Consider the following 18,422-nt stretch of genomic DNA (forward strand, 5'->3'; position numbering starts at 1 on the left):
GCAGGTAAGTACTTTAGGAACTTCAAATCATCAAAATTGCATGTATACTTTTCAAGTTTGTTGACAAATAGCTGTTTTAAAAGTGGACACTTAGTGCAATTTTCACAGTTCCTAGGGGAGGTAAGTTTTGGTTAGTTTTACCAGGTAAGTAAGACACTTACAGGGTTCAGTTCTTGGTCCAAGGTAGCCCACCGTTGGGGGTTCAGAGCAACCCCAAAGTCACCACACCAGCAGCTCAGGGCCGGTCAGGTGCAGAGTTCAAAGTGGTGCCCAAAACACATAGGCTAGAATGGAGAGAAGGGGGTGCCCCGGTTCCGGTCTGCTTGCAGGTAAGTACCCGCGTCTTCGGAGGGCAGACCAGAGGGGTTTTGTAGGGCACCGGGGGGGACACAAGCCCACACAGAAATTTCACCCTCAGCGGCGCGGGGGCGGCCGGGTGCAGTGTAGAAGCAAGCGTCGGGTTCGTAATGGAAGTCAATGGGAGATCTCGGGATCTCTTCAGCGCTGCAGGCAGGCAAGGGGGGGGTTCCTCGGGGAAACCTCCACTTGATCAAGGGAGAGGGACTCCTGGGGGTCACTCCTCCAGTGAAAGTCCGGTCCTTCAGGTCCTGGGGGCTGCGGGTGCAGGGTCTCTCCCAGGCGTCGGGACTTTAGGTTCAAAGAGTCGCGGTCAGGGGAAGCCTCGGGATTCCCTCTGCAGGCGGCGCTGTGGGGGCTCAGGGGGACAGGTTTTGGTACTCACAGTATCAGAGTAGTCCTGGGGTCCCTCCTGAGGTGTTGGATCGCCACCAGCCGAGTCGGGGTCGCCGGGTGCAGTGTTGCAAGTCTCACGCTTCTTGCGGGGAGCTTGCAGGGTTCTTTCAAGGCTGCTGGAAACAAAGTTGCAGCCTTTCTTGGAGCAGGTCCGCTGTCCTCGGGAGTTTCTTGTCTTTTCGAAGCAGGGGCAGTCCTCAGAGGATGTCGAGGTCGCTGGTCCCTTTGGAAGGCGTCGCTGGAGCAGGATCTTTGGAAGGCAGGAGACAGGCCGGTGAGTTTCTGGAGCCAAGGCAGTTGTCGTCTTCTGGTCTTCCGCTGCAGGGGTTTTCAGCTGGGCAGTCCTTCTTCTGGTAGTTGCAGGAATCTAATTTTCTAGGGTTCAGGGTAGCCCTTAAATACTAAATTTAAGGGCGTGTTTAGGTCTGGGGGGTTAGTAGCCAATGGCTACTAGCCCTGAGGGTGGGTACACCCTCGTTGTGCCTCCTCCCAAGGGGAGGGGGTCACAATCCTAACCCTATTGGGGGAATCCTCCATCTGCAAGATGGAGGATTTCTAAAAGTTAGAGTCACCTCAGCTCAGGACACCTTAGGGGCTGTCCTGACTGGCCAGTGACTCCTCCTTGTTATTCTCATTATTTTCTCCGGCCTTGCCGCCAAAAGTGGGGCCTGGCCGGAGGGGGCGGGCAACTCCACTAGCTGGAGTGTCCTGCTGGGTTGGCACAAAGGAGGTGAGCCTTTGAGGCTCACCGCCAGGTGTGACAATTCCTGCCTGGGGGAGGTGTTAGCATCCCCACCCAGTGCAGGCTTTGTTACTGGCCTCAGAGTGACAAAGGCACTCTCCCCATGGGGCCAGCAACATGTCTCGGTTTGTGGCAGGCTGCTAAAACTAGTCAGCCTACACAGATAGTCGGTTAAGTTTCAGGGGGCACCTCTAAGGTGCCCTCTGGGGTGTATTTTACAATAAAATGTACACTGGCATCAGTGTGCATTTATTTTGCTGAGAAGTTTGATACCAAACTTCCCAGTTTTCAGTGTAGCCATTATGGTGCTGTGGAGTTCGTGTAAAACAGACTCCCAGACCATATACTCTTATGGCTACCCTGCACTTACAATGTCTAAGGTTTTGCTTAGACACTGTAGGGGCACAGTGCTCATGCACTGGTACCCTCACCTATGGTATAGTGCACCCTGCCTTAGGGCTGTAAGGCCTGCTAGAGGGGTGTCTTACCTATACTGCATAGGCAGTGAGAGGCTGGCATGGCACCCTGAGGGGAGTGCCATGTCGACTTACTCATTTTGTTCTCACCAGCACACACAGGCTTGTAAGCAGTGTGTCTGTGCTGAGTGAGGGGTCTCTAGGGTGGCATAAGACATGCTGCAGCCCTTAGAGACCTTTCTTGGCATCAGGGCCCTTGGTACTAGAAGTACCAGTTACAAGGGACTTATCTGAATGCCAGGGTGTGCCAATTGTGGATACAATGGTACATTTTAGGTGAAGGAACACTGGTGCTGGGGCCTGGTTAGCAGGGTCCCAGCACACTTCTCAGTCAAGTCAGCATCAGTATCAGGCAAAAAGTGGGGGGTAACTGCAACAGGGAGCCATTTCTTTACACTGTCCAAATGATTTTCTTAAATGACACTGTACAACAGACTAGCTGTTTGGGCTTAGCAACAATTAGGGAATTGAATTTGCCTGGCATACCTGTCCCTTCCAAAATGAAAAATTGGCAGCAATATATTAATGCCACGTTTAGTGAGCATACAGACTGGGTCCAGAATGGTACGCTTAACACTTCATTGACACGTCCAGGCGGGTGGTTATTGTGGCCCATAGACACTAATAGGTGTCATCAACGTTTTGTCACCTCTTCGGGGGGATTCAGGACTGGTAGGGCAGACCCTCGCTACATATCACCAGAACATGCTGACATCATTACTACATACAGCGTGGGGAAACTTTGTCAACAATGGTTGAAGTCATCCACGCTGGATGCAGTTAAGACACATCTCACGTTACTGTCTAATGATACTGACTTGCAAGATTTTTTGTCAGGACCAAGAGTACCACGGAAGAAACGTTTTTTGTATGAAGTATATAATGAGATTTGGAAGCTTTCACAACAAGAGGCAGCGGCCCGGTTGAGGCAAATTGATCAGGAAAATTTGATTCAAGCTTTGTCTGTTGTGGATAATGGGATGCATACCCTATCAGACTGTGTATACACAATTGACAACGTTGTTTCCTCTGCTATAGACATTATTAAATCGGATATGTCTTCTTTATATCATGGGCAGAGTCAAACGCGGTCCATCATGCAGTTGGGTTGGACTCTACAGACATTGAAGGCAGGTCGCGTTCCGTGGCAGCACATTCGTGCCAGGGAGATATTCATTTCCTTTAATTTGACACGTCAACAACAACTGATGGCTAAGAAGGAAGCGACGTATGTTATGTTAAATATTGAAAAGTTGGAGAAGTTGCCTTTTACTGTGGCTGAGATTCCGTCAGCTGAGTGGTTGATTCACGGAGTTATTAATTTGCCTATCTCCACTCTGCAATTTACTTCTTGTTTGAAGCACATTCCGGTGGGTAGATATGAACGGTTGGGAGACAGTTACATACATGAGGTGTGGGAGCTTCCCTTTCTATACAGATGTCTTAATGGTATGATAGAGGTTTTTCTTAGTGGTGGCGAATGCGAAACGTCTGTCAGCCATTCAATGGTTTGTAAACAGCTGTCTTTGCACGGGGCGTGTAATGCCTCAATTGCTAACTTAGCTTGTTATCTTAAGGGAGTTCCAGTCCCGGTAATTAAAAACACTTTCCAGGTGCTTTCAAACGGCAGCTACGTCCTTCTTAACAGTGAACCCTGTTGTGGCATGCGTGCCGGAATAGTTTACATGGTCGTTGTCACCAAGGCCGTTACGTGCTGCGGGAATGTGTTGTTTCCCCCCATTCGAATTAAGGAGGTAGCGGACATCTGGCCTCATATTGCTACTTCCAAGGTGCATTTCGACAAGTTGAGTCGACTGAAAGCTCTATTGTTTCAAAAGCATGTGGCCCTTACATCTGCTAGCGAGACCTACGCACTTCAGGTGGCAAGGTCATCAGCGGAAATACAGTCCCTTTTAAATACTAACTTTCCGAGTCACTTTGGTGAACTCGTGGGACGTATATTTAATGCGTCCAGCACTGCTGGAATTGCACATTTTTTCAAAGCCGCTGGTGTTGGTTTTGCTCATACCTTCTCTTCCATATTCGGTTTAATACCTTCAGCTATTCATTCTATTTTTGGAAGCATTTTTGGGGGATTTCCGATTACTTTGGCTTTGTTGGCTGGTGTTTTTCTGTTGCTGCTGTTCTTCCGCAAGGCTGTCCCACCGCGACGAGATCCCATACTGGCGCTCCCGTCAGCGCAGCTGTTTTGTGAACGCATGATGCAGCATTTTGGAGCAACACTCCTGGGAGTGTGACTGGTCTCTGTCATTCCGACCGGTTTTGGATTGTGTGCAACCCGTGTTTCGGTGCCTTTGGTGCTCGTTTGAACATGCACTGGCTCTCTGTCTCTCACTGCAGCGCCCCCCAGTGGTCGATACTGATCTGTTGATGTTCCCGATTAGGGCTCATTCCCAGACTTGTGCACTACGGTTGCGTTTGCTTCGTGAGGCAGTTTATGAGATTCCCTTCCTGGAGGAAGATGGTATTGTCTCATTCATAGGCCCTGCACAGGGTGCCGTCCTGGATGGTTTTGGGGCTATGGAACACACCTGCTCCATGATAGTTTTTGGCGCGGATTTTCCGATATTGGCATCTGTCAAAGTGGAGGATCTCCTGCTTTCCGTGGCTTCTGTCTAAGAATTGGATTTTTTTTTTATTGAAATTGACATAGTATCAAATTTGGCTTTAATGTCACATGCTTCCCAATATAAATTGTTTTTCTACTTTGCTGTCCTCTGAACTTGTCGAAATATAATTGATGTATTATTTTTTTTGTATCTGGGGCATATTTTTCTATTATTAGAACCACTTGCTACCGACAAGGGGAGGGTGTAGTGTGGTCAGTTTTATGTATCCGTTGCGCGTTGGCTTCAGGCTTTTAGGTCTTTGTGCACTTTGCCCTGGATGTATTTTATTCCTTTGCTCGCAGCTTAGAGCCTCTGTGCACTTTGCTCTAAACGCTTTTTATTCGGCTTCGTACTGTTATTTTTCATATAACCAGTTCTACGGTCTTGTTTTATTTTTTATATCACACTGTTTAGCCTACGTCAGCACTGGAGTCCTCAATAACACATTGTTGTTCACTCTGTGCTTTAGTCAAGGATACAGTCTGGTACATTGCCGATAGACGTGGTAGGAGTTTAGTCTTTGGCATTCTTGCGTAGGGACATTTTGTGATCACACTGACATGTTAGTTATAAAAACACTTCCTTGTCCCAATACACGCAAGAGGGAGATTCCGCCCAGGGAACCACAACTAGACGCTGACTGCCTCATTGCAGATGCTGAACCAGATCACAGCCCTTTGCTCAGGTATGAGGGTTGATGGCTTCCCAGGGAATCTGAAAGGCAAGTTAGAAGCTTAACATGCTGTGCTCGAAATAGAACTAGCTGAGAGAGAGTAGAAATTATTAACACCATGATAGCATTATTCTTATGTTTCACTCTCCTCGTGACTATTTCAATCCTACTGTGTTGTATGGTTCTGGTTATTGAGGCTCACGCCTTAATATCTAAAATGCAGTCGTTTTATTAAAACAATCTATAAAACTCAAACTGCCTTTGTCATTTGTATATGAGATCGTACTGTAAATGGAGAGAGCTGGTTTGGGCTCTGAGTGACCACGACTTCCCTGAGAAGTTCCAAAGATGTCATGCGCTCGGCTGCCCAATCATCCCTTCCCCTTGGGAGAGATGAGGCACTGCTAGTTAGTCAGAGCAAAAACGGATTTAGGGTGACAGAGGTCCTTCCAAGTGGGTCAGACTCAGTCCCCCACACCGTGAACGATCCTGCTACCTAGAAATCCAGTAGTCTCATTTAGGATAATGAGAGCCCACGCGACAATATAAACTGAAGAAAATGTTGGAAGCAACCACAAGAGGTTTGTGTTCATATGAACTGTTAACAATTCCGCTGCTCACCAAGTGGGCTACGCAATGCATGCCAGGGACAAAAACAGTTAAATATTAGAATTCCCAGAAGCAGGCCATCTACCTTAATAAAGCCATTTTATAGTGATGATCCCTGCAAGAACTTTACCAACAGTCTCCATAGGCTGTACAATCTCCTAATGCAGTTATGATCTGATTTTTTCAGTTCATGTCCCTTTTGTTCATTGCATCACTGCCTGTTGTATGTATTCCTGTTAGGTCATTAATTACAAATTAAATGTAACATTATTCATGAAGACATGAGCGGAGGGGGAATTTGTTTACTCACTTAACAGCCCAGATGTATCTAGGTGTACTTATGTGGTGACCCACCGATGGAGTAGTCATCTGACATCCTCAAGGGATCGAGAACAAACTGTAAATCAATTTGTTCTCAGAAAGTATCTGTATTTGTTTAGCTTTCCAGAGTTAGTGTACATGAAAAATGTCAATGATTCAGCCGACACCAGACTTAGATCAGCAGTAAAAAGCCACTAGTCGGGGCCATCGGTTTAGAAAATCCTTATAACATAAAATCTGACTCTTAAATAATAGACACTGGAAGCACTGCAGAGAAAAGCGTAGGCCGTGGAGGCTTCTAATTCCGTGAGATTAATATGACTGTGTACTTACAGCAAGAACTCGTAATGCTCCAAACACTGAGCTGCTGTCCTTCCAATAATTGGGGCTATGGTTCTCCACTGGGTTGGCATCAGTTTGGCCAGGTGCAGTAGTTTTTCCTCCTCTTCACGTGACCATTCTGTCTTTTTGATGCTTGGATCCAGCCATTCATACCTGCATGAAACAGACAAAAAAAACATATATTTAGGAGCCACTAAAAGGAATGCGAAATGCAAACTCTATAAGTACTGATACCTTTTTAGTCAATATACCCGAGATGCTTTTTTTTTATAAAAAAAAAAAAAAAAAAGACCATACATTTACAAACACACAATCACACACTGGTGCATAATCCTGATGATGTGATCAATGTTACAGCATCAGGATCCAGTAATTTCAGTGCTGTCAATTGAACAGAACTGGAACAATGATATGTTCAGACTTGCCAGTTGTAAAGAAATGGCTCCCTGTTGCAATTACCCCCCACTTTTTGCCTGATACTGATGCTGACTTGACTGAGAAGTGTGCTGGGACCCTGCTAAACAGGCCCCAGCACCAGTGTTCTTTCACCTAAAACGTACCATTGTCTCCACAATTGTCACAACCCTGGCACCCAGGTAAGTCCCTTGTAACTGGTACCCCTGGTACCAAGGGCCCTGATGCCAGGGAAGGTCTCTAAGGGCTGCAGCATGTCTTATGCCACCCTAGGGACCCCTCACTCAGCACAGACACACTGCTTGCCAGCTTGTGTGTGCTGGTGGGGAGAAAATGACTAAGTCGACATGGCACTCCCCTCAGGGTGCCATGCCAACCTCACACTGCCAGTGGCATAGGTAAGTCACCCCTCTAGCAGGCCTTACAGCCCTAAGGCAGGGTGCACTATTAGACATTGTAAGTGCAGGGTAGCCATAAGAATATATGGTGTGGGAGTCTGTCAAAAACGAACTCCACAGCTCCATAATGGCTACACTGAATACTGGGAAGTTTAGTATCAAACTTCTCAGAATAATAAACCCACACTGATGCCAGTGTTGGATTTATAAAAAATGCACACAGAGGGCATCTTAGAGATACCCACCGTATTTTACCCAATTGTTCAGTGTAGGACTGACTGGTCTGTGCCAGCCTGCTGCTGAGAGACGAGTTTCTGACCCCATGCGGTGAGAGCCTTTGTGCTCTCCGAGGACAGAAACAAAGCCTGCTCTGGGTGGAGGTGCTTCACACCTCCCCCCTGCAGGAACTGTAACACCTAGCAGTGAGCTTCAAAGGCTCAAGCTTTGCGTTACAATGCCCCAGGGCACTCCAGCTAGTGGAGATGCCCGCCCCCTGGACACAGCCCCCACTTTTGGCGGCAAGTCCAGGAGAGATAATGAGAAAAACAAGGAGGAGTCACTTGCCAGTCAGGACAGCCCCTAAGGCAACCTGAGCTGAAGTGACTCTGACTTTTAGGAATCCTCCATCTTGCAGATGGAGGATCCCCCCAAATAGGGATAGGAATGTGACCCCCTCCCCTTGGGAGGAGGCACAAAGAGGGTGTAGCCACCCTCAGGGCTAGTAGCCATTGGCTACTGCCCTCCCTGACCTAAACACACCCCTAAATTCTGTATTTAGGGGCTCCCCTGAACCTAGGAACTCAGATTCCTGCAACCTAAGAAGAAGAGGACTGCTGAGCTGAAAAGCCCTGCAGAGAAGACGGAGACACCAACTGCCTTGGCCCCAGCTCTACCGGCCTGTCTCCCCCCTTCGGAAGAAAACTGCTCCAGCGACGCTTTCCCCAGGACCAGCGACCTCTGAATCCTCAGAGGACTGCCCTGCTCTAAAAGGACCAAGAAACTCCAGAGATCAGCGGCCCTGTTCACCCAAGACTGCAACTTTGTTTCCAAAGGAGCAACTTAAAGACAACAGCGTTTCCCGCCAGAAGCGTGAGACTTGCAACCCTGCACCCGGCAACCCCGACTCGACTTGTGGAGAAACAACACTTCAGGGAGGACCCCCCGGCGACTCCGAGACTGTGAGTAACCAAAGTTGTCCCCCCTGAGCCCCCACAGCGACGCCTGCAGAGGGAATCCCGAGGCTCCCCCTGACCGCGACTGCCTGACTCTCAGATCCCGACGCCTGGAAAAGACCCTGCACCCGCAGCCCCCAGGACCTGAAGGATCGGAACTCCAGTGCAGGAGTGACCCCCAGGAGGCCCTCTCCCTTGCCCAGGTGGTGGCTACCCCGAGGAGCCCCCCCCCTTGCCTGCATCGCTGAAGAGACCCCTTGGTCTCCCATTGATTCCTATTACAAACCCGACTTGTGTTTGCACACTGCACCCGGCCGCCCCCGTGCTGCTGAGGGTGTACTTCCTGTGCTAACCTGTGTCCCCCCCGGTGCCCTACAAAACCCCCCTGTTCTGCCTCCGAAGACGCGGGTACTTACCTGCTGGCAGACTGGAACCGGGGCACCCCCTTCTCCATTGAAGCCTATGCGTTTTGGGCACCACTTTGAACTCTGCACCTGACCGGCCCTGAGCCGCTGGTGTGGTAACTTTGGGGTTGCTCTGAACCCCCCAACGGTGGGCTACCTTGGACCCAAACTTGAACCCCGTAGGTGGTTTACTTACCTGCAAGAACTAACAATTACTTACCTCCCCTAGGAACTGTGAAAATTGCACTGTCTAGTTTTAAAATAGCTATATGTGTTTTATTTGAAAAGTATATATGCTATTGTGATTATTCAAAGTTCCTAAAGTACTTACCTGCAATACCTTTCATGCAAAGTATTACATGTAGAATTTGAACCTGTGGTTCTTAAAATAAACTAAGAAAATATATTTTTCTATACAAAAACCTATTGGCCTGGAATTGTCTTTGAGTGTGTGTTCCTCATTTATTGCTTGTGTATGTACAACAAATGCTTAACACTACTCCTTTGATAAGCCTACTGCTCGACCACACTACCACAAAATAGAGCATTAGTATTATCTCTTTTTGCCACTATCTTACCTCTAAGAGGAACCCTTGGACTCTGTGCATACTATTCCTTACTTTGAAATAGTGCATACAGAGCCAACTTCCTACACCAGTGAAACTTAAAAGAATGTTGAAATAAAGAAGGGATTGGAGATACTCATATTTGCAAACAGGAGTGTTCTCTGAAGGGCAGAGTAAATCAATAGGTCTTATATGCTTGGAATAGAAATAGTTATGTGGCACTTCACACAACTGCTGTGCAATATCACCAACTGCAGAAATAGCTTTTAGGTAGTCTAAGAAATTCTGAATAGTAAAAAAAAAAAAAAGCAATAGCTAAATTGGATGCTGTCCCAACAGAATACTATTGAATCTTCAATTATCTTCACATACTTTATAAACATTCACATAAATCTTAAGGTTCACCTTAGGGTTTATTTTAAACGAACGTGAAGTACTGTACAGATGGGCTCTTAAAGTAAAGAAATAGATCCAGTCAATTCATCCAACTATATGTGTCCTTCCAAAAAGATGAAGTTAAATTTAAGGTAATTTTTGTTAATCCTAGTCTGTAAATTTTCAACAGTTATCAACCAGTGTGTACCAGTGGCTTGAGTGGAAACAGACACCACTTTTTAAAAATCCCCTTTCAATCCTCTTCTCATACGGGTTCAAATGTTTATATACTGTTGAGTTACTAAAATAGCTCAGCAGGTCTATGCAACTTGCTGATATCTGTATGCTGCCTGCTATGGGCTGAAATGCTGTCGACACCAGAAACACGGGCCTTGGGGGAAAGGACTTTTGGGGTTATGGACTGGACCCAGTGTTTATTTAAGGAGCATAAGCATAGATCAGTTTACGTAGCTCTATTCACCACCGAGGTGTATTTATTTTTAGGGTAAGCCCTAAGCGATGCACACACATACAGAATCTGTTTTTTTAAAAAAATAGATGTATTTTACTAGTCTATTCTTCCAGTGACTGATTTTGCCTTTAGATGCTAAGTGGTTATGTAATCACTAATCTCAAAGCATTCTTAAGAAATGTAATCCTGAGGAGCTTCTTATGTATCTTGTTTCTTCCTATCTCGTAACATAAGACTACCAAACGAGAAAGGGGTACTAGAAATTAGTGTTAGATCATTTGACTATGAACATTATTATTATTTTTTTTTTTTAAGTTCTCTGTGTACATTCCTAAAAATGTGAAAGTTATCATCTCACATATATTCCAGCAGAAATAAAAATGTGGCAACATAGAAAGCGGTGAAAAAGTTACTACTTAACACTAAACACAAGAGTAATTGAAAAGAAATGTTTCGTAATAAATGAATGAAAGAGAAAGCTTATAAAGTGTGAACTATCGCTCGGGGCACCTTGGCATTAAATTCATACAACCAAACGAGGAAGCCAAATCAGCAGAATAAGTTTCAGTGCCTTCCCCAAACTGAAATAATCCCACATTACAAGCAAGCAAGGAAGGAAGGTGGCGCAAGAAAAGAAATGGAAAACAGGGGACAACCAGTAAAGACAAAAGAGTAGACTGGGCGGGAGCGATGAGGAAGATATCTGAGCAGGAGAGTCTGCAGGAAGGAAGGCCCAGCTCCATAAAACGCCTTATAACAGACACCAGACTCTTCAAATAGAATCAATTTAAAGACCAGTAGCCAATACAACTTCAAAGGGTTCCATTAAACTGCACACACATGTTGGAGTGGGACACGGAGACACACAGAAATCAACAACAGAAAAACCTCCCACCTTCAAATTGGAGCTCTACAAATAGTCATTTTTTATGTAAACAACAAATGATTTATACATGAAACATGTATCTGTTTCTTTATCCTAGAATTCATAACCAATCAAGATATATATATCAATCTTAATTGCTGACGAATGGTCAAGCGAGACTCCTCAGAATCAGAACGGTGCCTGATTCTCTTACTTTCGTACATCTACATCTTGGTGTCTTTCCTCCTTTGGGCCAGAGGAAAACTATGAAGCATCAGATTTCTTGTATGATCTACCCAAGTAAGAGGGTGTTCTTGATTTCCACCAGGGCGTGAGAAGAAAGAATGAGGTCTATGGCAGTGGTTCTTAACCATTTGACTTCTGTTGACCCCTCACTTAATCACTACTGGAAACCTGGGATACCCCCACTGAATCATTATTGAAATTGAGGGACCCGGGCTTAAAAATGTTCAATCATTCAAACCGCAAAACAATATACAATAAAATAAAATACGGAACCAAGCATACATCAAACAAATACACAAATGCTGAAAAGGTTATTTAATCCACAAGAGAATGTTAAAAAAATCTACATTTTAATGTGAAAAGCGGAGCTTTCCGAATTCAGTTGAGGCCATGTATCATCCATACTATATTTTTGTTTGGTGCACTTGCGCTGCTTTCATAAATCAATGTGGGAATAGTAACCCAATTTTTAGCCTCCAATTTTCCATTTTATTTCTATACAAATTCTTTATCTGTTAACATTATTTAAATTTGTAAGCAGTCGTGGACCCCCCCAAGGAGGCTTAGTGGACCGCCAGGTGTCTCTGGACCATAGGTTAAGAACCACCTGTGTCGACCTTCTCTTCCCAAGTAGCAACATAAGCTGACATTCATTCTAAGATGTCTCTGCAATACATCGGATCATCAGCTGAAACACTTATGTCTCCTAAAATAAAGGTTTGGGCCCACTTAATTGTTACTGCCTCAAAAAGGTAAACTAAATTGCATTGACTAAATAAGGCTCTATAAGTAAATTGCAGAAGATATATTATGACAAAATATAGTACAAGGTTCCAAAAGGGTGAAAAAACGGGTAATCAACAACTGGAAACATGGACAATAGAGGGTGGCGAAGTATGTCACACCAAGGAGACAACACAGTGCAGGTGGGAGTGTCAGAAGTGTGCAGCAAAAAGCAGGAGAGGGAGAGGCAGCAAGCAGACAGCAGAAGGTGGGCGGGAGGGGATGGGGCACCAAGCAGACAGGATAATGTAATGTGAGTTGGAGGGAATGGGGCCACTAATGGACAGCAGAGTGTGAGAGAACCACCAAGGCTGGTGGGGGGGGGGGGCGGGGGGGATTGGGAGGGGCTAAGAGTGCATGCCAATAATGGATGGTTTGTTGGGGAGGAACTGAGAGAGCTTCCTGACAATAGAGGGCAGGTGGAAGAGGCTGGTACATTAAGCGGGCAATGGAAGGGCGGGTGGGAGTGGTTGTGGGAGAAAGCTGACAACAGAGAGTGGCAGGAGGGGCTGTCAGAGCAAGGTGAAAACAGAGGGAGGCAGGAGGGGCTGGGAGATCACACTGACAATAGAGGGCGAGAAGGAGGGGCTAGGAGAGGAAACTGAAAATGGAGGGTGGGACGGAGGTGTTAGGAGAACAAGCTACGCATGGTGGGAAGGAGGAGCTGAGAAAGCAAGTTAAACATGGAGGGCGGGGAGGGAAGAACAGCAAGGGAAGGTGGGCAGGGAAGAAGCCAGAACAGCAACAGATGGAGGTCAAGAAAGAGGAACACGATGAGAGGAGAAGTACACAGAGACTGAAGAAAAACGCAAGCTTACAGATGCTGACCATGAAGCAACCAATTGTAAGACATGCGCAGGCTCTAAGCCCGCTGTAAGCTAACAACGTCTCACAACAGCACGTGTGCTGTTTTAGGCAAGACTTAAAAAACATCTGACCCAAAAATATTCACAAAACCCTAACACTTGGGTACCATGTAAGGTTACAAATCTTAGTCACTTACAAATATTGATAAAAACAAATGATCAGTCCTACAGACCCAAGCCATGGGTATGCATGAAGAATACAATAGTAAGTATAATCTTACACATTTTTTCCTCTAATGAGAGCCAATCAAGCATTTATTCAAGAACATAAACTGCTACCTTTTTTGTAACCATGTACGATAAAGATAATAAAGACATACCATCTGGCTTTGCATTGTTTCGCAGATTTTCGATGTAGAAGTGACGCAATACGAGACCACTGGTTTTTGCCATATTTCATTACAGCTGCTTTGAGAATTTCATCCTGAAAAAGAAAGCATGTGTTTGAATCTACTTTTATAAAGGTTTAGTTTAGTACATTGTATTAACAAATCACACAACATTATCAAAGCACTTTTGCATCTTCAATCTGGGTTGCACCAGACAGGTGCCTCGCCCCTGGCACCAATCCACACTCTTAGATTAAAAACAATAAACAAAACAAAAAAAAAAAACTTGTATTCAAGTGCTAGATATTCTCAATATTTACATTTTGTTTTGCAAACAGGGCTACTTTCTTCTTTTTTAAATATGCAGTGGGCATGCCGTTTCTTAAAGCCTTCCCTTGAACCTGGGGACTGGGCTAACCTACATGACTTCCAGGGAGGTGTGAGCTCCAACAGTGGCACAGGATGTGTACTCTTGCCATCCATGACACACTACATCTAAGTCAGGATGGTGCAGTGGCAGAATACTGACCCTTTTCAATCTGTCAGCTGAATGCAACATCTCAAGTCGCTTCCTTGCAGAAGGTGCTCTGGGGACTACTTTGAAATCAATCCTATTGTTTTTCATTCAAGGAATTCAAGAAGTGACTATCCATCCAAACCCTTCTGGTCCTCGTCCTCAAACTTGCATAGTTTCTCAAGCTTCATCACTCTTCCCGAGTTTGGTTAATAACTATGATAAGACTATTGCTAGTTTTATCCTGCTCCCGCATCCTCCAGTTCAATATGAACACAAACTATTCCTTTACTTGCCGTGATTTTTACCTGGTACATGATGTCAAATTTCTGCTGGGTATGATAGAGGTCTGGGAGTTGAAAAGGCTTAACTCCAACAGAATTAATAGATGCTGGCTGGAAGAAGTCCTGAAGTCTTAAAAACACATTTTGGCCTAACGAGTTGAGTGACTGTCGACAGCTGTGAGCTTTGTTAGGAACCAAGAGCTCAAGATGGACACCTGCTGATATAGAATTGCCCAAGGTTCCACTGTGAATGACTCGTTTCTTTTAGCTTTCCCAGTGGATCCATTATTTTTAGCCTATTCAGAATGATGCAGTATGGTTAATCATTGAAGTCAACAAACCTGCAAAACCCTTCTTAAGGCTCTAAAGTGGCTCCCTATTTAGCACAAGTTTTTTTTTAATCTTTACTTTCATTTTAACCAATTAAGTCAGAAATGCAGACATGATAAATATCAAATAGCTATTGTGTCTGTCATGAACACAGGACACAAGGTTGGGTATGACAGGAAACAAGGCTAGGCACCATTGCAACGTTCTGCACACATGACTTGTTTATCAACAAGACGGCTAGTCAGTTCCACCATGTACAGGACAGGGTCGGGTCTCCCCATCGTGGATCATGAAGAAGATCTGGGACGATTCATTAAGTGTGGTCAAGTGCAACAGATCCCATATGCCTGTATGTTTAGTGGCTGGGGTAGGGAAAGTGCTAACACCTCCGCACTTTCTGCGCCTGCGTTAGGTCACAAAGCCACAGACATATCTGGGGACTGCTTTTATTTTCTAGTTCATGACCACCCCTCTCTTTCCGAGTAGTATGGCCAAAGTAGTAATATATGATAAGGCTTTTCAATGCGTTTGACATTCCCAAGCAATGCCATCACTGATGTTAAAATCAAATTTGGGGTGACCATTACTGAAGTTCGTTAGCATGCTTCTGTCAGTAGGAGTTGATTCTGGAGCATGACCAGGTCATACGCGGGAATCCTGCATCAGGAGCAGCACAGCACTAACTGTCGGAGTCTGTTGAAAGGCCATATTGTTACACAGCTCTGGGGGTGCATTATGCTCTGTGAACGAGCTTTAAATGGATGAATCTAAATTATCCGTTAGTGGAGACCTGTATGTCGACTGGCAACAAAATATCCACTGTTCATTTGTTATGTCATGTCCTAATTCAAGTTCTCACATGTTCTTCATATACAGCCCTGTGTTTGGTACTGATTAAATGGTGGTGCTATACAAACAAGTGATTAGCTTGGCAGAGATGGAGTTTGTAAGGAGCATCGTAAGTAACAGCCACTCAGTTGGTTTTGCTGGGAAGGATGGGTAATGTTCTTTCAAGGAGTTAAGGAGACAGTAACAGCTTAGTGCATATAAGGGTTTGGTGGGGCCGTGTGTTAGGTAGTCGATATATGACAAAGTATTTATTCGCAAAAAGACCACCAACTGTCTGTAGCGTTGTTGCTTGGAGTTGTCCCTGCACCCCAGTTTTGGTAATCTACAGCAGTTGGGGATTACTATTCAATGGGACGTAGAGAATATAATTCACAGACGTCAGTGAGTCTGGACAATGCCCATCATGTATATTTGACCATACAAATTTCCTCCCTGGGGCACACTAAACTCAGTTAGACAGCAGGCTATTGAGGAGGAGGGGGGATACGTCCTTCTTCAAGATTTATATACAATGTGTGCCTAGTGTTGTGTATCCAGTGGTATGCAAATTGAACCAGGGATATGAAATAGTATAATTCAGAGTTAGGGGTAGAACACACAGAGTTTCGAAGGTAGCTGCCAATGTTGGGCTCCGCTGAGTTCTACTGCTGCCAGGTGCTTGACGAAGACGAAGACTTTCGGGAGGGCCCTCTGATCTAGCGCCAGAGCACGGAGCTCTGAGCCCCTAGCCGGGAGAGGGGGCGGGCTGCGAAGGTTGGTGTGCACTGGTGTGGTGGTGCGCTTAGCTTGGAGCCGAGCGTACTGAAAACCGCACACATAGGTGTGCATTGGAGACGCAAAGAGTAGTGCTGGAGAAGCAGAGGGCTGAAGGAGCAGGAGAAGGAAGGAAGGAGCAGGAGGAGACCACTGGAGGCCACTGGGCTTGAGCGAACAAGCGAGCGTGGAAGCCGGCCTGACCATTGTGGGTGAGGTAAAGGGGTCAGTTTCTCTCCCACCCCCCTCGGTAACCTGCCTGTCTAACCACCTCATAGTCCCCTAACTACCTAGTGTTTCCTTCCGTCTCCACTGACTCCTATTGACTTACAGGAGTCATAAAAGGTGCTTTTTTCCCTTCACTGGCCTCCAGTGCCTCTCATTGACTTCATCGACTTCTGTGGTCTCCTATTTACAAAGGCACCATATTTATTGTGGCTATTGTTGGGCTGGAGCTGGCTTTGCTTGTCAACGGAAGCCGGTGACGTACTGAAAAACTCTGAACTGAACTGATGCTCGCAGCAAGGGAGAGGATTAAGAGTGTGGAGTGTTGGGAGTGCTAGGAGTGTGGCAGAAGGGCTGGGAGTCTGGTTGACCTTTCTGCTTCTGCCCACCTGGTGCCGGTCTCCCCATTTCATTTCATTCCTGCTGCAACTGGGATTGGGCGGTACTTTGATGGTGTTATCTTACTATATTGGACAGCGACTATATTTGAGAGTGCTGTGTATCTGAGACATTTCGCAGTAAGAGGGTGATTAAGAATAGCACCAACAGAATGACGTTTAAACGCACAAGAAGGAGTAGGTCCTTCCGTAATCGGGCGTGTAAAAAACTAAATCAAACCCCCTGAGAAATAAAGGGGTGCAACAAGTACATATAAAAAGTTTGAATTCTATCCTACCATTCCTGTCGAAGGAGCCTTGTGAAAAAATAGCGGTTAGGGCAGAAAACACACCTGGCGTCACTAACATATCTTCTTTAGGCCTTATTCCGAACAATAATCTGAATGCTTCGGTAGGTGATGGCACTACTGCTAAGGAGGGGTCTGAGGGGGCTATTGTGGGGGGGGGGGGGGGGGGGGGGGAGTCAGGTCATCAAAGCCACAGATTTTACCCTCCCTGATATAGATTTGGATGAGGGGCTTAGCTGTAGATTAGCACCCTCAACTATGCTAATGACACTTGCAGAAGCACATTCTAATATCGTCTCACTCTTGTTAAACCTATTCAGTAGTACCCACTCAGATCATTTTCTTTCTCACTTAACTCCATCTTCTACCACAGATCTAGGGTGTCCACCTTCACAACACGCAGTTTTCTCTGATTCTCTCAAGTGTCTTGAAATAATGTTATCATCCATCCTGGAACTTTTGGAGAAATCGGTAAAAAATTCAGACCACACTCAAGATATCCTGGTCTCCATTCTAAAAGTTTTACAAGTAAATCAAAATATGAGCCAATCCCCTACAGAGTGGATTATGTCATCTAAAAAAGAAGCAACTAAAAGCGTGGGTCTGAATGTAAACGGTATTAGCCAGCAGTATACAAGTACTGAGGATTTGAAGACTGAAGGTGATAAACCCGCTCTCCTCGATAGAGGAACTCAAGCTGGGAAACCACAGGTGGACAAAGCTAGTAATTCATGCCTCGGAAGAGAACGAGATATATTCTTTGGACAATTTCTTTACTAATTCTCTCTTAATCCATAATACTACTCCACTGGACCATATCGGCCAGTTCAAGGAAACGGTTCCTACCCCCAGTACAGTACCATTTCCAATCTTTCTTCCCAAAGATCACCTACTTATAAAGCAGGCGGAGCGAGTAGAGCAAAGAGAACTAATAGAAATCGATGTGGGGCAGGCCAGCAGAATATCCAAAATAACAGGGAAAAAGTCTGGAAAGAAAAGAAATCGGAGAATTATAAAAAAGAAAAAAAAGAAAAAAGAAAGGAAGGTTAGGTTCGAAGAAAGAGAACAGGTGGAATATACGGACACTGTGAAACTGGGCCCCCTTTTGAAGAATTCTCAGAACAAGACTGAGGGTGCGTTTGTAGTTGGACAAGCACAAGTCCTGGTTCAGACGGATGGTCCAGTGACCCCACGTGTAAGACCTGACTCTACCATCATGTTTCCGATTGTATTGGCCCATAACGTGGACAAGGGGCCTCATCTGGGAGCCAGTTTTCAGAGTATGGGAGGAAAACTCAGAGGGGATAAAGCCCCTGATGGGCAGACCGCCTTTCCTGACTATTTGG

The 18,422-nt window shown here is 45.5% G+C and overlaps 1 protein-coding gene across 1 annotated transcript in view; it reads right to left on the bottom strand.

The window, feature by feature from the left end:
* The window catches only part of CDC5L (cell division cycle 5 like), a 215,516-nt gene that overhangs the window by 175,284 nt on the left and 21,810 nt on the right, over positions 1-18,422 (bottom strand). Inside the window, exons 2-3 of the mRNA XM_069236107.1 lie at positions 13,428-13,531; positions 6,538-6,699 (exon numbers count right to left, since the gene is read on the bottom strand). Coding sequence (XP_069092208.1) covers positions 6,538-6,699; positions 13,428-13,531 — 266 coding nt within the window. The remainder of the gene's footprint in view (positions 1-6,537; positions 6,700-13,427; positions 13,532-18,422) is intronic.

Source organism: Pleurodeles waltl, chromosome 5 (genome assembly GCF_031143425.1).
Source record: "Pleurodeles waltl isolate 20211129_DDA chromosome 5, aPleWal1.hap1.20221129, whole genome shotgun sequence".
Taxonomy (NCBI): Eukaryota; Metazoa; Chordata; class Amphibia; order Caudata; family Salamandridae; genus Pleurodeles; species Pleurodeles waltl.